Below are 22,180 nucleotides of genomic sequence, written 5' to 3' on the forward strand. Positions count from 1 at the left end.
GACTGAAAGGAGAAAAGATGTGTTGTGAATTGAAATGAAGAAAAGCAGATCTCTTATTGATTCTTCACTCTTGGAATCTCATTAACTGTCAGATGGAACTTGATGACTGTCAATGAATAAACAACATTTTCTCCATTCTAGGCTATGAAACTGCCCAAAGCCACCAAATACAGATTAGTTTGAAATGCACTTATTGTTCCGGCTGGAGGTGGTTAAAAAATCAGCTTTAGATACAAGAATTTTCTTCTCTCTCTTTCCTTCAGGCTGCTAAAGGATGCAGAAAATGAAGCTTATTTTAAAAGCTGGTATCGGAAGCTACTAGCTGCTCTCCAATTCTGTGCAGGTAAAGCTTTGAGTGATGAGTTTTCCAAGGAGCAGAAACTTAACAAAATTCTGGGAGATATTGGGGAAAAAGTCAAGTCTGCCAATGACCATCAAAGACAGGTTTGTTGAAATACTAATCTTCAGGTAGTAATTCTTTTAACTTTGGTTTACATTAAGTTTTAATTTCATTGTTTACAAAGCAAATTCCTTGACTACACTTAGATGTAAGATACTTAAATCAATTACTTTGGTCAAGTTTTTTTTTCCCCACCTACTGTTCTTAAGTTAATGATAATGTCAATCACCAGGACATGGTTTTTTGACCTAAATAGCCATGTGACACACAAACAGAACCTGAAAAGAAAAGACCAACTTTATAGGCAGTTTGACTAAACAAGCCTGAGAAAGTAATCGCGTCAAAATGGCGGCACAATTCAAACTCATGGAGAAATACATGAGGAGACGTTTTAGGGCACTTTTGTTGTTGTTGCTCAGCAAAGAACATTTTTCACGCAACAAATAAGATGAATTAAATGAAATAAATCAATGGCCTTAAGAATAGTAATACTTTTTATACTAAGATCTATGGATACTAGTCAAAATATGTGCCTCCTTCTCAGTGTTTATAATAATGGACCTGGCTATTATTTTTCTTGGAAGAATATTTGCTCTTTTTAATTATCTGCATCATTATTTCCCTATACTGATATACACCATTAAGTAGTTTCTCTCAAGTTCAACATTCTAGATGCAGGGAGAGAGTGGACATTCATTCATTGTATTAAGAATATTATTCAATAATAATTAACTACCTACTATAGACTAGGGGTTAAGGATAGAAAGATGACCAAAACATGAGTTTGTCCTCAAAGGAACTCAGTTTCTCTCCACTTATAATCTAAAATCAACAAGAATTTTCAATAAAATGATATAAAAATAGTAGTAGGCAAAGTGTCCCAGAATTCTTTCTCAGCCCAGGATTTTTCTTGCTGAAAGTCTCTTCGTTTAGTAGAAGTGCCGAAACTATGCTACTTCACCTTCCTGGGAGAAAATGGAAAATAAAAAAGCAAAAGCTTGGAATTTATTCTTAAATGGGAGGTATATAAACTCCAGTACACAGTGGAACCTTAAGGCATATAACAAGATAAGCAATGCAAAAAAAAAGTTCTATGATTTTTTAAATGTTACTGTAAGTTCTTTAATTATTTTCTAATGGTAGACAAAAAGTTGATGGCAAGTTAAATAAATTGATTTAAAATTCACAGAAGTTTGTGTGAAGGTTTGGTCTTTATCTCTTATGTTTTAAAATCCCTCACATGTTTAAGATGTACATTATAGTTAAATAATTCTGGCACTTTTTTTGATCATTTGCTTCAAGTACCAGAGTGATACTGACATTATTCACTCAGGTAAATATATTTATCTTGCCTTGACTGGCTGCTTTTGTGATAACATCTCTTTACATAGGAAAACAGGACGAGGAAAAGGAAGAGGTGGGAGAGGCATTTATAATTTCTCACAATTTAAGAAATAATAATTTCTCACAATTTAAGTTACTAATAGCTATTTTTCTACTTAAAAAATTGCTAATTAAGCATAACTATATGAACTGGGAGGAGATTTTACTTAAATGAAGGGAGCACAGATTCCTCTCCATGATATCCACCAGGCAAACCCAAGTATAGATGAGGCAAAGGAGAACAACCACATACAGAAGGCTGTAATGCAATTTTTGTCTTTCCACTTTGCTCTTCTGGATTCTGGGAGCTGTGGATTCTATTATTTGCCAATAAGCCAGGAGTAATAGCTAAGAAACTCTTGAGATTGAGTGAACATTATTAATATGATATCCTTGTCTTCTGCATTGGGCTCAAAAAGTTTCTTTTTTAATTTTCAATTTTAAAATGCACAAAAAAAATTTTCTACCATAGTTACCTCATGCTAGCAAATAGTCTTTCTAATTTATTCTAACTACTTTTTTGTATCCATTAACTATTCCCCCTGCCTCCTGCTGCACTAATGACCCTTCTCAGCCTCTAGTAACCATCCTCCTACTCTCTGTCTCCATGAGTTCAATTGTTTTAAATTTAAACTGTCACAGATAAGTGAGGACATGTGATATTTGTCTTCCTGTGTCTGGCTTATGTTACACAATATAATGACCTCCAGTTCCATCCATGTTGTTGCAAATGACAGGATCTCATTCTTTTTTATGGTTGGATAGTACTCCATTGTGTATATGTGAAAGTGGACTAAAAGAAGCTTTGTTTGTTTTGTGATGAATTGTTATTATTTCCTATCTCTTTTGTCATAGGATGCACAATTTAAAGGTGTTGTTTGTGATATCTGACCTGCCATGAGTATAGTGGAGTGTAGGAGGGAGGAAATATCAGAAATATACTCATTGACGTCCAGTAAACTATTTGTTCCTGCGTATTATTATTTCTGACAGCATTACGCAATTGATTTTTGTCATTGTTGTTACTATTGTACGTAATTTTTTTGTAAAATGCACTATTAACTATTGAGTGTAATTTTGAGAGTCACAAACTCAGATTTCAGAAAATTATCAGAAAAGGATCATGTTAATAATTACATAAAGCAGGGTTGGCTACGCAGGTCAAGTCCAACCCTTTATGTTTTGCTTAAACAGTACAGTGCTTTGACTGATTTTTATTTTTAGTTGAATTTGAAGTCCTTTAGAAAGGGCATGCATACTTTAGTTTCCCATTTCTCCAACATGCCCTATTGTCTTTAGCCCACTGTCTTCTCATGCCTGAATACATCACCTGCCTGACCCCAAAGTCATCCAAGTGTGCAACCCTGAATTCAGGAATTCATTTAATCAATAGAAGAAAATTATAACGTGAAGGAAAAGTCAAGTTCTTTACATTTTCTTAAATCCTTTTCCTAATGATTTTTCACAGGAGGTACTGAAGAAAGAAATTGGCAGACTAGAAGAGTTCTTTCAAGATGTAAATACTTGTCATCTTCCTCTGAACCCTGCCCTGTGTATAAAAGGGATTGATCATGATGTAAGTCAACTTATTCCTCAGATCAATTGAATATTTCTGTTTTGTATAGTTTAGTTCACTGTATATGTTTGAAATGGCAAAAAGAATTCATAAGCTGACATTGCAGTTATTTTAAGGAAAAAGTAATTGAATCCATTTACATTGTGTTTTCCCTTTGATACACTATGACCAGTTGGGATCACATTGGCCTTATCACATGGTTTATTTATTTGGAAACAAACTATCCATCAGTTCAGTGAAAAAAAAAAAAAATAGAGGAACATAGAGGAACATATCACTGGGTTAATTTCTTGACTCATTAAAAATGATTGATTTGGTGACCCCATGCAGGCTGGGTATAATTTTGTGGTTTATTTAGACTATGTGCATAACCATACCTGGTACATGAACATTAATCATTAACTACAACATTTCTATTTTGATTCAATTTAAAATTCATTGATTCTAATATGTCAGTGTATCATACAGTCTGTGATTTTACTCACGTCTGGAAAGCCCATCTTGACATTGTCAGAATCACAGCTTCCTAAGCCTTCTCTTCCTAATCCTCTGTCATATGGTACCTCTTCAGTCACCCTTCTCTGACTTAGAATCATTCTTTCTCCCTTGTTCCTGATAAGCTTTATTATCTTACTTCTCAAAAGCCCCAGAGTACAAAAACACTAACAGAGAAAATTGTGAATATGTTCGATTTAAAAGTGAAGAGGTTAAGCTATCATGCATGGACAATAAATGTTACTTAACCGAAGTCATAAGACAGTCAAGAAAACAAACCCAGTAATTAGATGAAAAATTAGACCATTTTTACCGTGAATGTAAAATGTTTTGCTAAAAACTTGATACCATCACCTTTATCACTTTGCCACAAGTAAGACTCGCTGCAAATTTTTTGATACATTTCATAAATATATTTTGAAACATAACAAAATAAGGCTTCAAATTCCTTAAACTGAGATATGTCTGTCTGGGCTGAAATCCAAATCGTTACTAATTTTCAAAAAATTGCCCAACTTTTTCATCATCAGCGGCATTCTTGACTAATGCTGAGCATATGTAGGAACTCAGCATTTTAAGGACACTGTACCTTAATGTAGAAAGAACAACAGGGATCACTGAGTCCTTGTGTTTTTTTTTTGTTTGTTCATTTGTTTGTTTGTTTTTGCTTTTGCTTTATTGGCTTGTTGTTTTAAAGGAGAAGAGTGTTTTTGTTTTTTTGTTTTTTTCACTTAAAGTTACATATAAGTTTGGCATGTGCTGGTGCACCAGCTGGGCCAGGGGTCAGCTGCCCTAGTAATGCAGGTGGGACCACACTCCTTCCCTACAGCACCCTACAGTTAGCTGTACTCTTCCTGCAGAAACTGTCCCAAGTAGAGCCACCCTCTGGTTCCATTTGCTCTGACTAGCTATGCCTGGCACAGGGTTGGGCACCTATGGGTACGACAATGAACAGGACAGACATGGCCAGGTGGCAGCATCTTGGGAAACATGTTAATCTATCCTCCAGTCCCATTGAACAAAGAAGTGAGAAATCTTACAGTTGAAATGAGCATGGAAAATCTCTCTCTTTCAACAGAAACCTTATCAACTACTGGAGAATCCACACTGGGGAGAATCCTTATAAGCATGATGAATATGGCAAGGCCTTCATTCAAAGTAAATGTCTTATTTGACATCAGAGGATCATATAAAAACTTATTTAAATGGAAGCAGTTTGGAGAAACCATCTATCAGAGCTCTTAATTTGTTGACTATGACAAAATTCATACCTTTTGAATGCAGTGTGACAAGGCATTTGGTCTGAGTTAATGTCTTATTCTATGTCAGAGTTCACACGTGCCAAAAGCCCTATAAATATAAGCATGGAAATCTGTAGTCAAAACTTGAGAATTCACACTGTTGAGAAACCCTACAAATATAATGGATATGAGAAGATATTCAGTTATAGTGCCAGTCTTGTGGTACATCAGAGAACCCATTGTGGGGAGAAATCTTATAAATGCAATGATAGTGTGAAAGCTGTTATATGATTGTGTGAGCCATTATAGCTCACAAGTGATCGTGCACCAGACAGTTCACATTGGAAAGGAGCCCTATGAATGGAGTGAGCAGGGGAAAGCCTTTAATCAGCTTCTGTCACTGTCAGTCAACCACACTGGGGAGACGCACTCAGGTCTGGTTCAATTCGTTTCTTAAAGCATGGCTCTCAAAGGCAACGAGCAGGGGGTTCAGGTCTGAGCTAAACTGTCTTTATAAGACAAATTCTCAACCTTTGCCTTCCACCCCTACCCACAAACCATTAATCACAATGAGCCATTCCCTATTGTCTTTTAAATCACTAAAGGATGGACCAAGTGGGAGAGTGGGAAGAACTGAATGCAATTCTTCCCCACTACTTAGGGAAAACAAGGACCAGATATTTCATTTACTTACTGGCTTCTTTTTCAACTAATTTTTAGATCTCTGTCATTGATGCGTGCTTCTCAAGGACAGAGATCTTATCTTCCTTTCTTCCACCTTTTCTATCTTATTATACCATCTCCATAAAATCCTCCTCTAAGACTGACTAATTCTTATGTCTATGGGCATTCCAATCTGCTTTATAACTATCACTCTAATCTAATATCTTATCATTTGCCTTTTTCTATCTAGAAAACCCTTGTTTCTGCCTATTTGCTAATCTATGTCCCTCACAATCTTCAAGATCTAGTTAACCTCTGAAATTTTTTTTCTTAAAATGTGACTTCATTCAATGATGATAAACTGCCTTGTGAATTATTTTCAACTTCATGTGTGTGCATTTATATATGTACATATATGCATGTATATACATATATATATAAATGCAATGATTGAAAGCTGTTAGGTTTGATGTGTGTGTGTATATATATACACATATATATACACATATATATAAAACCAAATTTAATAGGCTTTGTGAGGGTAGATATAGTCTTTCTTTTTTAGCATATAATGTGCATACTAGTTGTTGAATACATATTTTTGACAATTACTCAAATATTTACTGCATGAAAACCAAGATGTGAAACAATAAAAGCAGAATATCTCCAGGTGATAGTTACAAAGATAGGCTAAGCCTTGCCTTTAGCCTCCCTGAACTTGGGATAATTCAAAGAGATCCCGGCAAATTCCATGAGCAGAATTTAAAAACCACTGATCTGTACTCATTTCTTGCCTAATAGAGAATTTGCTAATTCAATACCATGATATATGGTCACATGATCCCTAATTAACTGACTTTTGCAACAGAATTTTATTGCTTAACAAGCATCCTCACCCATAAAACTATAAAACATCTATTTTTATTTATAGATGAAACATCTGTGTTTATGTATAAAATATCTACTTCTTAACTGACCTATCAACACAAATCTAACCCAATTTCTAACTAAACAAACCCTTGCTTACTGAATCAATTTCAATTTTCAAATTGAAAATAGGAAATATCTATTTTCAATCTCTTAAACTCTTGCTTATGATTCAGTAAGCAAGAGTTTGTGTTTAGTTAAGATATTGAGTTAGATTTGTGTTGATAGGTCAGTTAAGAAATAGATATTTTCTCTCAGCTTCTACTAATTTCAGACTTCTTGCAGATAACATTGTTCAAGCTGATCTTTCAACATACATTGACGTCATATTTTACTAAGTTAATAAATTGAAAGCATCAAGTCTTTTTCCTTTCTTATATATTAAAAGTCTTCAATGTCATCATGAACTCTCTAATAGTCTAAAGACATACAGCTTTTCAATGCTCAGTTGTAAAAAAATAAAAGGGAAACAGGCAACAAGGAAAGCAGAGTGAAAAGTAGTCAACATCACAAAGCCAGAAATGCAAACGGAATGTGTAATTACAGGAAATGAGAAGACAAAATCTATGTTGTACTGTTATTTATAAAAACAAGAAAATGTTCATTAGCTAAAAGATAAAGAAAAATGTAAGAATTTTTCAAAGTAACTGATTAGTGTCAGGCACTGTAAAAGGTATTTTATATCCATTAGTTCATGTAACTATCACAAAGATGTATGAGGGAGGGGTTACCACCTCCACTTTACAGCAAATGAGTTATAAAGCTTAGATTTGAACCCAAGTCTTTCTTAACTCTCTATTTTTCCTTAAAGTATTCTGCAAGGTAGACATAATGGAAAGGAAATAAAGTTTTTAAAATAAAATTTTAATTTTTATTTACTGACTAGCTAGCATAAGCCAATATTCATACACTGCTTAGTTCATTTAAACCTCAAATATATCACTACTGTTCATTGAGGAAAAAACGTAGTTGAAGATTTGCAATCTGTGAAAAAGCTAGCTTCTTGGTTTCAAAGTAAAGGCTCCAGTTGATAGACTAAATTTTTAAAAACATGTATGTTTCTGTGTTCCAAAGTATAACAATTATTCACATGTGCTACATTTGTTCGTACAACAAAGTCTGCAAGGGGGTATGATTTTGGGGAAAAGGTTTGTTTTTTGGGTGTTAGGGGTTGATTTATTTTGCTCACTAGTTTTCCCTTTTTCTTTCCCTATAGGCATGTTCATATTTTACATCTAATGCTTTGCCATTGAAGATTACTTTCATCAATGCTAATCCAATGGGCAAAAACATCAGCCTTATTTTTAAGGTATGCTAGTGCTCTTAAAACATGAATTGATTCCATAGACAGAACTATCGATTTATTACTCACAAAAAGAAATTGTTGTAACTATTTTCCTCCAGCAACAACACATAGGTTTTTCAGTTATTTTAGAGTCTGCCTTTTACATATGTAGTATGTACCAAACTTCAATTGGCAATAAATCAAACATTACTGACTCATAGCCAGGGAGCCTTCAGTGCAAAACCCAAGAGAATATATTTCAATAAATGAAGTGATATGATTGCTTTTAAGTGGCACAGAAAGTTGAATGTGTGGTGAGCCCCAGGAGGAAAGTTTTATGTTGGTCTAGATACTAAATTGGGATCAAAATTAATGGGAACTGAAATGACATAAGTTAATTTAACATTAAATTCTTGCCTGCTAGCACTTGTTGATTTTAGTAGTTTGAGTTATTTTTTTCTTTTTAAATAAAAAAGTAAATATGGGTCATTTCAGTCTTCATCATTAATCCCATTGGAAAAACAGAGAAAAGGTAGTAACAGGTATATAAGCACATAGGAAAGAGGCAACAGAGGGGGAGATAAAGGCAAAAAGAAAAAATATGCCAGTCTTCCAGTTTATTTGGCCAATTATTCAGCCAAGCCATGCAACAAGGTCTCAGAGTGAATTTTTGGTGAATTTTCACTGTCTATTTTGGAGGATAATGAGTAGTGTGCCCATACTTTTGCTTCGTCCTGTCACCTCAAGAGTTCGTGGTCCCAAAACACTGTACTTTTGATGACGGGGAAAAAAGAAAACACAAAATCTTACCTTGGCAGGATTTTCTGTGTATAATTTAGAAACTGTTTTCAAAACCAAAATTCTTATTTGTTTAAAAGGATAGAACTATCCTTCCCCTTTGAATGTATGCAATCTCCTTAACCAAAACATGACTATCACCACTTTATCATTTCTTATTATTATCGGAAATTATTTTCTCTGAAAACCTTTTAAATATCTTTAAAATAATTTGAGAAATCACTGATTTAAAGTCTAATCAATCATATGGATGCTATTTATGTTCCTAATCAAGAAGCTCTTGGTATTCTAACTGCATATCGGTGCATAAATTTATGACATAGCAAATAATGTTTCACTTTGAAAGAGTTCTCTCTTGGCTAAGTTTGAAATTTGAATAAACATTCATCCAGCCTGTCTTTGCCAGACTTTGAATCTGAGACATCGCATGTGGATAATAAATTGAAAATTATTATCAAGGAACAGCATTCCAAGCAGCACCTCTAATTTGATGGTTGAAGCTTCTGTAATTATCTAAAGGGAAGTTCTCATTTAAAAACATTTTTTATCAGAAACACAAGGTACTTTTAGTGCTAATAAAACCATTAAAACCACTCTATGTCAGGATAGAAATGTATCCAAGGAAAAAAGTGACATGTACTATATTTGACTGCTTTTAATGGAATTCAAGGAAAAACCCAGGGTCTATCATTTTGTTTTTAACAGGCTGGAGATGATCTTCGTCAGGATATGCTTGTTCTGCAGATTATTCAAGTGATGGACAACATTTGGCTGCAAGAAGGCTTGGATATGCAAATGATCATTTATAGATGTCTATCCACAGGAAAAGACCAAGGTCAGTATAGATTAGAAAGTGCATTGGCTCACATTATTTATTTCACACATTCACTGGTAGTAGGCTACAAAACTTTCTCCGGCTTTCGTTTCAAACTACAAGTTTGAAAATCCAAAGAACTGTACACATTCTTCTACTTTAAAAAGAATTATTTTCAAAAATGATAAGCAGACAGAATTTATATAAAGCATAATATGCTTTTAGGTATTAATTAGGACCTTCACAATCCAAATGTTAACTGTGATTTTCTTTTAGGTGTCTTTTAGAGTTAGTTTCATTAATAACTTACCGTTATTTTTCTCATTTTGTAACATAAAGCCTACTCATTTTTAAAAGAATACAGTTGTTACTTATTAACACAAAATACACATTTTCAAGTGCTGAAAGGAATTCTGGAAATTCTAAACACATTGTAAACCTTAATTTAATTTCTAAAAGACTTTTGAGTAGATAAAGTATCAACAGTCAATGTTGGTCACACATGTAAATGTTGGACATATGTCAGCATTTCTTTTCCTTTATAAAAGGCAAGAAATCAATATGAAAATATAATTATACTTATGCACATTTTCAATGAAAATAATGTCAATAGACCACCCAAATTATCACTAAAACATCAGAGGTAGAAGTTGCACTTAATTACAATAATGCCAAACTAAAGAAACAACATCTAAGATACCTTATAATTTTTTTTACATATAACCATTGCCACTTAGAATTTTATTAAATTAATTGGTGTGAATTAGAGCAGATACATGTGCATAAACAAAGGGATGAAATCATAGAACTGGAGAGGGGAATCTAGACCATGTAGTCATTTTTTTCTTTTTTTTTAATTCAAGCAGAGCTACAATTTAAACCTCTCATCACAAGAGAACTGTCATGCCATGGATCCTCATTTCCTGAAGTCCCACCAGCAGGCTCAATACCCCAGTCAACACTTGAGATTTTAGATGCTAAGTATGAAAACACCTCCATATTCACATGCCACTTAATACTTTACAATGACTGCATTATAAGTCATACTAGCCAGTTAATTTGATTTTGATAATAGGGCTCCTACTTCCATGCCAAGTGTGCCACTCTAAATGCTTTCCAAATCTCTAGTTACTACAACAGTCATTTATCCTTGCTACCATGAGATTGCTATTCCTTGCATTTTACCCTACTTTTTCTCACATAAGTGACCTAATGCTTTCCTGTCCTAAAATGCTGAAATAGAATAATGCTACATAATCCAAGCTGAGATATTTGATGTTACATGAATCACCTTTTCTCCAGAAATTGAATAAATTACTGACCCCAGTGGAATTTTTAAATTTCATTTCATTTCTATTTATAATTATAGAATGTAACCAAGGCTGAATCTTTTAGTTAATAAAATAATTCAGCAGAAATAACTATAAAAAATAAAATTAAATAAAATTAAAAAAAAGAAATAACTATAGACTTATCCAAAGTTGCAGATGTCGCAAGACAAAGAAGTTATTTTTCTCCTCTGTCTACCAACAACAACCTCTAATAGCTGTAAGATTTCAGAGGGCATTATACTGACAAAATAATTCTTCAAGAAAAATAGAGATCATTAAAACAAGTGTCATTTTTAGAAGATTAGGTTGCATTTTTAATCAGGTTCCAAGGCTTATTGAATACCTACTTTTCTCAAGAAATGTCACAACTTTAGATGGGAAATGCATGCTAAAATGAGCTAAATAGAGTTGTGCCCTTGATGAGAGTAAACTCCAGTTTCCATAACTTTATCATTTCCACAACATTATTATTGAGTATCATTCTCATGGTCACTTTGTATGTAATGTCCTAGGAGTTCTGGGAGAAATTTTCAGGACAAATAAAAATTCTTCAGGATTTATTTTATCATTGGTTCTCCAACTTTGATGAACATAAAAATTACATAGGGGGATGCGAAGAGTAGATGCAACCTACCCCAACCAGGTGCACTAAATCAGACTTCCCTGGAGGTGGAGGAGGGGCTCAAAGGTTGATTGCAAAAAGATGCTCAGATGTTTCTTATGCACCCTTGTCTGAAAGACACCACCTCGAATAACACCACCTTGAGTAATTTTATCTCTAAGAGCCTTGCTACTTGAAGTGTGAACCACAGACCCACAGCAATGACATCACCTAGGAACTTGGTAGAAATGCAGAATCTCAGGCCGCACCCCTGCCATACTCAATTAGAACATTTGAACAAAATCTCCAAATGTATTTGTCCATTTTCACACTGCTATAAAGAAATACCCAGACTGGGTAATTAATAAAGGAAAGAGGTTTAATTGGCTCACAGTTCCACATGGCTGGGGAGGCCTCAGGAAACTTACATTCATGGCGGAAGGTGAAGCGGAAGCAAGGGCCTTCTTCACAAGGCAGCAGGAAAAAAAGGGGGAGAAGGGGTAACTACTAAACACTAATAAAACCATCAAATCTTGTGAGAACTCACTCACTATCATGAGAACAGCGTGGGGGAAAACTACCCCCATGATCCGGTCCCTTCCCACCAGGTCCCTCCCTCTACATGTGGGGATTACGGGGGTTATAATTTGAGATGAGATTTGACTGGGGACACAGAGCTAAACAATACCACTGAGTTATCTGTATGTGCATTAAAATTTGAGAAATGCTGCATTAAAGGACTATAAGAATGAAACCACACGTATTACTCTAGGTGCACAGAATTATGTTTGAAGAATTTAAATAGTGTATGATATACACTAGCTTAAAATGCATAAAATGTAATTTATGATTTCAATTAATGAGCAGAATTTCGCCACCATGATTGCTATAAATTAGGTACAAGGTTTTCCGGATAGTCAGCAATTCAAGGCTTGTGATCAGTGGCTTGGGATTTAGCAAGCATTAACTCCCTAAAGATCAACGTAGTTGGAAAAGTAATTGACATTGCTGCAGCAAAGTATCTAAAAAGGTGCAGTCATCTAAGTCCTAATTTTGGGCATGGTCAAAGGTAAGATAGCATTGAAACACTCAGCAACCACGTAGAAAGTGACTTCCTTTAGGAAGTATTAAATAGAGGAACCGGAAAAATGAGGAGGGAAATTTTCAGGATTAAAAAGCATCACCTACTGACATTAAATGTTTTAAACCTACTATCTCCCTTGACATACATGAGAAAACCTGGGTAACAGCTGAATACTGTTAGGGGAGAAGGGAGAAGTGTCGTGATATTATGGATATTCCCAGGACTTGTCTCTGGGATGTGAAGTTTCCTTCTGATCCACAAATGTAGATGGCCAATGATCACAACAGGACTATCAGATGTTAAGAGAAATTAAGGCTGCAAACTAGCTGCAAGTGACCAAATTCAGCACAGATAAGTCTTTTGTTTATCACCACCATAATCTATTTTAATGTTGCTTAATTTGAATGTTTTTAAGGTAGATCGTTAAATGGTCATTTTAAAAAACTCAACCATCTCTCTGTTCTTATGGTTATATTTGTGTCCCTGGTCTTTCTGGGAATTTGAGTTTGCAACTCTTGCAATTGTCGAGACTATGGAAATCAGAAACTCTAGACTTATTTTAATGACTTTATAATACATTGCACGTTGTTTTGTAGACATTATCCCTGAGAGAGTTTTAAGTACTGGATCTACTTTGCTGTTCTGTACAGTATAAAAATCAGAAGGTTTGCAAATATTTACATTCCAATAACCTTAGGGGCACAATAAAAAAAAAAAAAAAAAAAAAGCCTTGATGGATACATGGCCAGCAGAGCAAAGTTCCTATTTAAATTCAATAAATATATGATCCCTTTTTTAAAAATTACTATTGTAGTTTCTCTTTAATATTGACTGAGAAGGAAGGAGCAGGTAGCTCTCTATATGTTCACTGCTGAGTTATTCTGTTCACTCCCGGAAATGTAACATTTAACTGTGAAGCTTTTTTTAACCTGAACATTGATTTTTATAATATATATACAATGTTTGTTATGGAGAGTGTATTTGGCTCCCTTAAGTTGTAAATATGTTTGTTATCCAAGCTTAAATGTCCTCCCCTAAACTGTAAATGAGTGCACCAGCCATGTGATAATTAATTAACTACTCTGTTGACTCAGTGGGGTCTCCATTCATCATCAAGATTGGCTTGCTACCATAGCTCTAGAAAAAATATTAAAGCTGCTTCTGTTAAATCTGATCCAAACGCAAGTAGCCTCATTGTTCTCCAGGATTTTAGGAAGAATTAGAAAGAGATGCATCTATATAAGCCTCCTCCAGAAAAGAAGGTTTGGAAAGGAAAGGGGTAACCCATTAGTGCTAGAAGCTATTGTTGTTGTATTTCCTAAGGCTTCCTCATCCTGTGATGAAGGAATTGTCTCTGTAACCTTTTTTCTGTCTACCAGGATTGGTGCAGATGGTACCTGATGCTGTGACCCTAGCAAAGATTCATCGCCATTCTGGGCTGATAGGACCATTGAAAGAAAACACAATTAAAAAGTGGTTCAGCCAGCATAACCACTTAAAGGCAGATTATGAAAAGGTTTGTCCTGCTGCAGATCATTTTAAATAATGTACTTAAATAAGAATATGCTCTGGTTCATTAGATATTCTGATTTGTAGAAAAGTAAATTAAGTGCATTTTGAGTTCTACGTCAATCATCGGCCCAGCTTAAATGATGTATTAACTACATAAAAGTTTCTGTATTTTATTTAGTTTCTGGGTGAAAATCCTGGTCATGAATAAAGATTTTTTTTTTGCTCAGAGGCCATCCTGACATCAGTCTTACCCTAGAAACAATACCCCTTGAAGTTACCTCCTTTAATCTCCAATTTCTATAAATATCCCTTCTTTTCTTTGCAATACACTTCTTCTGCTGTTCTCTACTTTTTCATCTCCCATTTTCTTAATGGTTTGCAAAATGCAAAATAGAGTTTACGTATACCATAATTTTACAAAAGGTACCATTTTATTTGACCGCAAACATTTTTTCTCAATGTTTACTTCATTCTGTTATCTGGCTTGCAGTGTACAATTGTGCAGGTTCTGCCCTATATTAGGGATCTTGGCTAAGGAGATGAGTGTGGCTAGAACCAGGCCTTGTTCCACTTGCCAAGCTATGATCTAGTATAGCTGGGTCCACCCAGAGGCATGAGCACCTAAATGCTAATTCATGCAAAAATGCACCATTAGATTTGGTTGGTGCTATCCTGTGCACTGAAATCCCCTTATTTTGAGAAATTCCTCAGACCTGGGTACGCTGGGATGATTGGTCACCCTACCTATGATAAAAAGGCCATGATAAAAAAGACCCCAGAGTTCATCTATTCCACACTTCCATAATATTACGTTGGAGCAAAATACAAGCTTTACAGACCAAATAATAAATAATTAGGTAAAATTACCTTAAAATCTATGTTTTAGCTGTTCCCAAAATTGTAACTTCAGTTTTGCATTAATCCTTGCGGTTATGTTGTTTGACATGTTTCCAAATACATCGCTCTTCACAACCACCATATGAAGGACATATTTCATTATTTTCACTTTCTAAGTGAAGAACATTTGGATTGACAAATTAAGTGACTTGCTTAGGCATGTGGAAGACCTGGAACTGAGGCACCCTAGCATGCAGCCTGGTGACCTAGCCTTCACTGCATCAAGGCAGCCCCTCCATGCTAGGAGACCATAACCTTGTCCCAACCAGTCATTCATGGTTACACCACCAAGTTGATGAAATGATGTAAACCCAGGAGACCATTTTGGAAACAAAGTGTATTTTTGGAAAGAAACCTCTGTTCATTAGAGAAACATAAGCACAAATTGACTTAATGATAATCTGCTTCCACCCACACAGGCATTCACTGATATATATGTACTATACCAAACAGCTTTGGACATCAACTACGTTGATGACCTAGTTGTAAAAATATACATGAAATGTTACACATTTCTCAGTATAGCTTTCTCTGTATGCCAAAATTTCAAATATTCAACAACTGATATTTTAAAAGTCCTTTGGGAATAGGCAATATTGGGCCGTATTGTTCCTCCTTCTTTTACTTTGAAAAAAAATCATTCAATATTGTATATTTAAGGTATCAAAAGATCACACTAGGAAACCTCTCTAGTGAACCATGAAAATAAACTCCATCTGAATGAAGGTGGTATTTTCCCCATTTCAATGCAAACATTTATCTATTAGACTAAAGAACAATTGTTTCATATTCTTCTGTAGCAGATCAAGAGTCAGCTGCTTAACTGTACCCTTCTGTCCACTGAGATGTAGAAATTTGTCCTGATTATGTAATTTTGCTTTTTATCATTTACTTTTTATGATTACCTCTGATGCTAATGCATTTGCTCATTTTTGTTGTTATTTTTGTATGATTGTTTTTCAATGGATTAGGCCTTAAGGAACTTTTTCTACTCCTGTGCTGGCTGGTGTGTGGTGACATTCATCCTGGGAGTATGTGACCGTCACAATGATAATATCATGCTGACAAAGTCGGGCCACATGTTTCATATAGACTTTGGAAAATTCCTAGGTCATGCACAAACATTTGGAGGGATAAAAAGGTAAGTGCACAAATGTTTATTACGGTAATTAAGCAATGTCCTAAGCAATATGTATAACATGTAATTGCATAGAAGCCCTGCTGATGACTTGCTCCCATCTCTCAAATCCCCCAAGGTAATATAAATGTGATAATATATCTAATAAGATTGAAGAAAAGTTTTAAAGTAGATTTTTAATGCAACAAATTTGATTTCCTCAAATTGGTAGTAGACTAAACTGGTCTTTCCCCATGAGAAGCAACTAATCCTGTTTTAGTCTGAGTCGTCTGAAATAATATTTTTTGTTTCCTTATGAACCTTGAATGGACAATGAAGTATGAATTGATGATCTCAAAACATCTGATATATTGCTCATAGCAAATCACCACTGGTCTATACATATTAATACTAGCTTACTTCCCACACTGAACTAACTAGCCTTCCATCATTCCACAGATATTTAGGGAATACGTACTATTCAAGGATACAACAGTAAACAAGACAGATAGAAACCCTTTCCAGTAGGGGTGATAGACATTAAACAAGTTTACAAGCAAAGAAATGACACAAGAAAATGGGAAGTTATTTTAGAAAAGTAAAGCAGAGAAATGGAATAGAAAGTAACTGGAGTAGGGATACTATTTTAAAGAGGCATCTCGGAAGACATGACAGAGAGCTGTGTCCCTATGACCACCTCATGGAGATCCATGAGAAGAATATTCCAGGAAGAAAGGATAGCACATATAATAGCAGTGAGCACAGAAATAAGCATGGCATGTTCCAGCGACAAGAAGACCTGCCGTCTGGAGATGGGGTGGAGAGGGGCGGGCAGTAGGAGGTAAGGGTGAAGAGTTTGGTGGAGGCCCAATCAGGTAGGGCACAGAGGGCATATAGAGTGTGGCTTTTATTTTTTAAGCTCAGGAGAAACTTTCCGATTTCAGTGGTTTTCAAAAGCTTTATTTTGACACCTTGTGTAATGGATATCAGTGAAGAGACTACTGCAATAAAGTGAGACCAGTAAAGGCAGAATTAGTAAAAACGGACAGATTCAGAATATATTTTGAAGACAGAGTCACAGGATCTGCTAACTGATTGGACATTGGCTGTGATTAATGAACTGGGGGAGAGGCGCAGAAGGTCAGAGAAGAAAAGAAAACCTTCAAGGATGATGCCTAGATTGTTTTATCTTAGCAAATGACCAAATAATCATATTATTTACTAAAATAAGGAATACTGATAGATGAATAGGTTTTGTTTCATTTTATTTGAGTTGAAAGTAAAGAAATCTCTTAGCAAACTATCACAAGAACAGAAAACCAAACACCGCATGTTCTCACTCATAGGTGGGAACTGAACAATGAGTTCACTTGGACTCAGGAAGGGGAACATCACACACTGAGGCCTATCATGGGGAGGGGGCAGGGGGGAGGGATTGCATTGGGGAGTTATACATGATATAAATGATGAATTGATGGGTGCTGACGAGTTGATGGGTGCAGCACACCAACATGGCACAAGTATACATATGTAACAAACCTGCACGTTATGCACATGTACCCTAGAACTTAAAGTATAATAAAAAATAATAATAAAATAAAACATGAATTATCTTAATAAAAGAGCAAGTTTAAAAAAGAAAGTAAAGAAATCAGAGATTGAACACTAAAAGTCTTTAAAAACATATTTCATATTAAGGTAGAAATAGGATCAAACCATTCCAAAGACTCATTAGTCGCTTTTGCCTGAGAATAGCCCCTCAATATAAGAAATAATATTTCTTACAAGATAATGTGATTGAATTTATACCAGATGGCCATAACCTGGCATTAAAAAGGCATCATAAACTACATGATATATACAAATGGATTATTTTACTTTTTGTTACTTTCAATACATTGCTTTCTTTAATAAATAGCCTCAAAAAATTCACCACATACTCATTCACTTCTTTTTCTTTTTTTCTTTTTCTTTCTTTCTCTCTTTTTTTTTTTTTTTTTTTTTTTTTTTGAGGTGGAGTCTTATTCTGTCACCTAAGCTAGAGTGCAGTGGCACGATCTTGGCTCATTGCAACCTCCACCTCCTGGGTTGAAGCGATTCTCCTGCCTCAGTCTCCCAAGTAGCTGGGACTACAGGAGTGAGCCACCATGCCTGGCTAATTTTTGTATTTTTAGTAGAGACGGGGTTTCACCATGTTGGCCAGGCTGGTCTCGAACTCCTGGCCTTAAGTGATCCCCTGCCTCGGCCTCCCAAACTGCAGAGATTAGAGGCACGAGCCACCGTGCCCAGCCTTCATTCACTTCTTAAATGTCCACTGGGAATGGTCTGTGTGCCAAAGACTGTGATAAACATTGGAGATACAAAGATAATTAATATGCATTTACCATGTCAGTTAGGGATACTCTTCGCTGCTGCCTTGCGGTTAGATTGCCGCAGACTGCTGTGTTAGCAAGGAGGGAGGCTCCGTGGGCGTGGGACCCTCCCGGCCAGGTGTGGGATATATTCTCCGGTGTGCCAGTGTTATAGCGCAGTATTGGGGTGGGAGTTACCCGATTTTCCAGGTGTTCTGTGTCTCAGTTCCCCTGGCTAGGAAAAGGGACTCCCTTCCCCCTCGCGCTTCCCAGGTGAGGCGATGCCTCGCCCTGCTTCAGCTCTCGCTGGTCAGGCTGCAGCAGCTGACCCGCACGGATTGTCCGGCACTCCCGAGTGAGATGACCCCAGTACCTCAGTTGAAAATGCAGAAATCACCCGTCTTCTGTGTCGCTCGCGCTGGGAGATGGAGACTGGAGCTGTTCTCCCACCCCAATACTGCGCTGTAACACCAGCACACCGGAGGATATATCCCACACCTGGCCGGGAGGGTCCCACGCCCACGGAGCCTCCTCCTTGCTAACACAGCAGTCTGCGGCAATCTAACCGCAAGGCAGCAGCGAGGCTGGGGGAGGGGCGCCCGCCAGTGCTGAGGCTTAAGTAGGTAAATAAGGCCACTGGGAAGCTCGAACTGGGTGGAGCTCACAGCAGCTCAAGGAAACCTGCCTGTCTCTGTAGACTCCGCCTCTGGGGACAGGGCTCAGCTAAAGGAGTAGAAGCCTGTGAAACGCGAACGACTCTGTCTGACAGCTTTGAAGAGAGCAGTGGATCTCCCAACACGGAGGTTGAGATCTGAGAAGGGGCAGTCTGCCTGCTCAAGTGGGTCCCTGACCCCTGAGTAGCCTAACTGGGAGACATCCCCCACTAGGGGCAGTCTGACACCCCACACCTCACAGGGTGGAGTACACCCCTGAGAGGAAGCTTCCAAAGCAAGAATCAGACAGGTGTACTCGCTGTTCAGCAATATTCTGTCTTCTGCAGCCTCTGCTGCTGATACCCAGGCAAACAGGGTCTGGAGTGGACCTCAAGCAATCTCCAACAGACCTATAGCTGAGGGTCCTGACTGTCAGAAGGAAAACTATCAAACAGGAAGGACACCTATACCAAAACCCCATCAGTACGTCACCATCATCAAAGACCAGAGACAGATAAAACCACAAAGATGGGGAAAAAGCAGGGCAGAAAAGCTGGAAATTCAAAAAATAAGAGCGCATCTCCTCCTGCAAAGGAGCACAGCCCATCGCCAGCAACGGATCAAAGCTGGTCAGAGAATGATTTTCACGAGATGAGAGAAGAAGGCTTCAGTCCATCAAACCTCTCAGAGCTAAAGGAGGAATTACGTACCCAGCGCAAAGAAACTAAAAATCTTGAAAAAAGAGTGGAAGAATTGACAGCTAGACTAATTAATGCAGAGAAGGTCATAAACGAAATGACAGAGATGAAAACCATGACACGAGAAATACGTGACAAATGCACAAGCTTCAGTAACCGACTCGATCAACTGGAAGAAAGAGTATCAGCGATGGAGGATCAAATGAATGAAATGAAGCGAGAAGAGAAACCAAAAGAAAAAAGAAGAAAAAGAAATGAACAAAGCCTGCAAGAAGTATGGGATTATGTCAAAAGACCAAATCTACGTCTGATTGGGGTGCCTGAAAGTGAGGGGGAAAATGGAACCAAATTGGAAAACACTCTACAGGATATCATCCAGGAGAACTTCCCCAACCTAGCAGGGCAGGCCAACATTCAAATTCAGGAAATACAGAGAACGCCACAAAGATACTCCTCCAGAAGAGCAACTCCAAGACACATAATTGCCAGATTCATCAAAGTTGAAATGAAGGAAAAAATGTTAAGGGCAGCCAGAGAGAAAGGTCAGGTTACCCACAAAGGGAAGCCCATCAGACTGACAGCAGATCTCTCGGCAGAAACTCTACAAGCCAGAAGAGAGTGGGGGCCAATATTCAACGTTCTTAAAGAAAAGAATTTTAAACCCAGAATTTCATATCCAGCCAAACTAAGTTTCATAAGTGAAGGAGAAATAAAATTCTTTACAGATAAGCAAATGCTTAGAGATTTTGTCACCACCGGGCCTGCCTTACAAGAGACCCTGAAGGAAGCCCTAAACATGGAAAGGAACAACCGGTACCAGCCATTGCAAAAACATGCCAAAATGTAAAGACCATCGAGGCTAGGAAGAAACTGCATCAACTAATGAGCAAAATAACCAGTTAATATCATAATGGCAGGATCAAGATCACACATAACAATATTAACCTTAACTGTAAATGGACTAAATGCTCCAATTAAAAGACACAGACTGGCAAACTGGATAAAGAGTCAAGACCCATCAGTCTGCTGTCTTCAGGAGACCCATCTCACATGCAGAGACATACATAGGCTCAAAATAAAAGGATGGAGGAAGATCTACCAAGCAAATGGAGAACAAAAAAAAGCAGGGGTTGCAATCCTAGTCTCTGATAAAACAGACTTTAAACCATCAAAGATCAAAAGAGACAAAGAAGGCCATTACATAATGGTAAAGGGATCAATCCAACAGGAAGAGCTAACTATCCTAAATATATATGCACCTAATACAGGAGCACCCAGATTCATAAAGCAAGTCCTTAGAGACTTACAAAGAGACTTAGACTCCCATACAATAATAATGGGAGACTTCAACACTCCACTGTCAACATTAGACAGATCAACGAGACAGAAAGTTAACAAGGATATCCAGGAATTGAACTCATCTCTGCACCAAGCGGACCTAATAGACATCTATAGAACTCTCCACCCCAAGTCAACAGAATATACATTCTTCTCAGCACCACATCACACTTATTCCAAAATTGACCACATAATTGGAAGTAAAGCACTCCTCAGCAAATGTACAAGAACAGAAATTATAACAAACTGTCTCTCTGACCACAGTGCAATCAAACTAGAACTCAGGACTAAGAAACTCAATCAAAACCGCTCAACTACATGGAAACTGAACAACCTGCCCCTGAATGACTACTGGGTACATAACGAAATGAAAGCAGAAATAAAGATGTTCTTTGAAACCAATGAGAACAAAGATACAACATACCAGAATCTCTGGGACACATTTAAAGCAGTGTGTAGAGGGAAATTTATAGCACTAAGTGCCCACAAGAGAAAGCAGGAAAGATCTAAAATTGACACTCTGACATCACAATTAAACGAACTAGAGAGGCAAGAGCAAACACATTCAAAAGCTAGCAGAAGGCAAGAAATAACTAAGATCAGAGCAGAACTGAAGGAGATAGAGACACAAAAAACCCTCCAAAAAATCAATGAATCCAGGAGTTGGTTTTTTGAAAAGATCAACAAAATTGACAGACCGCTAGCAAGGCTAATAAAGAAGAAAAGAGAGAAGAATCAAATAGACGCAATAAAAAATGATAAAGGGGATATCACCACCAACCCCACAGAAATACAGACTACCATCAGAGAATACTATAAACACCTCTACACAAATCAACTAGAAAATCTAGAAGAAATGGATAATTTCCTGGACACTTACATTCTCCCAAGACTAAACCAGGAAGAAGTTGAATCCCTGAACAGACCAATAGCAGGCTCTGAAATTGAGGCAACAATTAATAGCCTACCCACCAAAAAAAGCCCAGGACCAGATGGATTCACAGCTGAATTCTACC

General features: G+C 36.8%; 1 protein-coding gene across 3 annotated transcripts in view; it reads left to right on the forward strand.

The window, feature by feature from the left end:
• The window catches only part of PIK3C2G (phosphatidylinositol-4-phosphate 3-kinase catalytic subunit type 2 gamma), a 384,573-nt gene that overhangs the window by 224,390 nt on the left and 138,003 nt on the right, over positions 1–22,180 (forward strand). For all 3 annotated transcript variants that reach the window (XM_023226228.2, XM_023226229.1, XM_023226230.1), the window contains 6 exons: positions 264–444; positions 3,252–3,359; positions 7,902–7,994; positions 9,474–9,603; positions 13,978–14,114; positions 15,979–16,148. In XM_023226228.2, coding sequence (XP_023081996.1) covers positions 264–444; positions 3,252–3,359; positions 7,902–7,994; positions 9,474–9,603; positions 13,978–14,114; positions 15,979–16,148 — 819 coding nt within the window. The remainder of the gene's footprint in view (positions 1–263; positions 445–3,251; positions 3,360–7,901; positions 7,995–9,473; positions 9,604–13,977; positions 14,115–15,978; positions 16,149–22,180) is intronic.

The sequence above is a fragment of the Piliocolobus tephrosceles genome, chromosome 10 (assembly GCF_002776525.5).
Source record: "Piliocolobus tephrosceles isolate RC106 chromosome 10, ASM277652v3, whole genome shotgun sequence".
In the NCBI taxonomy this organism is placed as follows: domain Eukaryota; kingdom Metazoa; phylum Chordata; class Mammalia; order Primates; family Cercopithecidae; genus Piliocolobus; species Piliocolobus tephrosceles.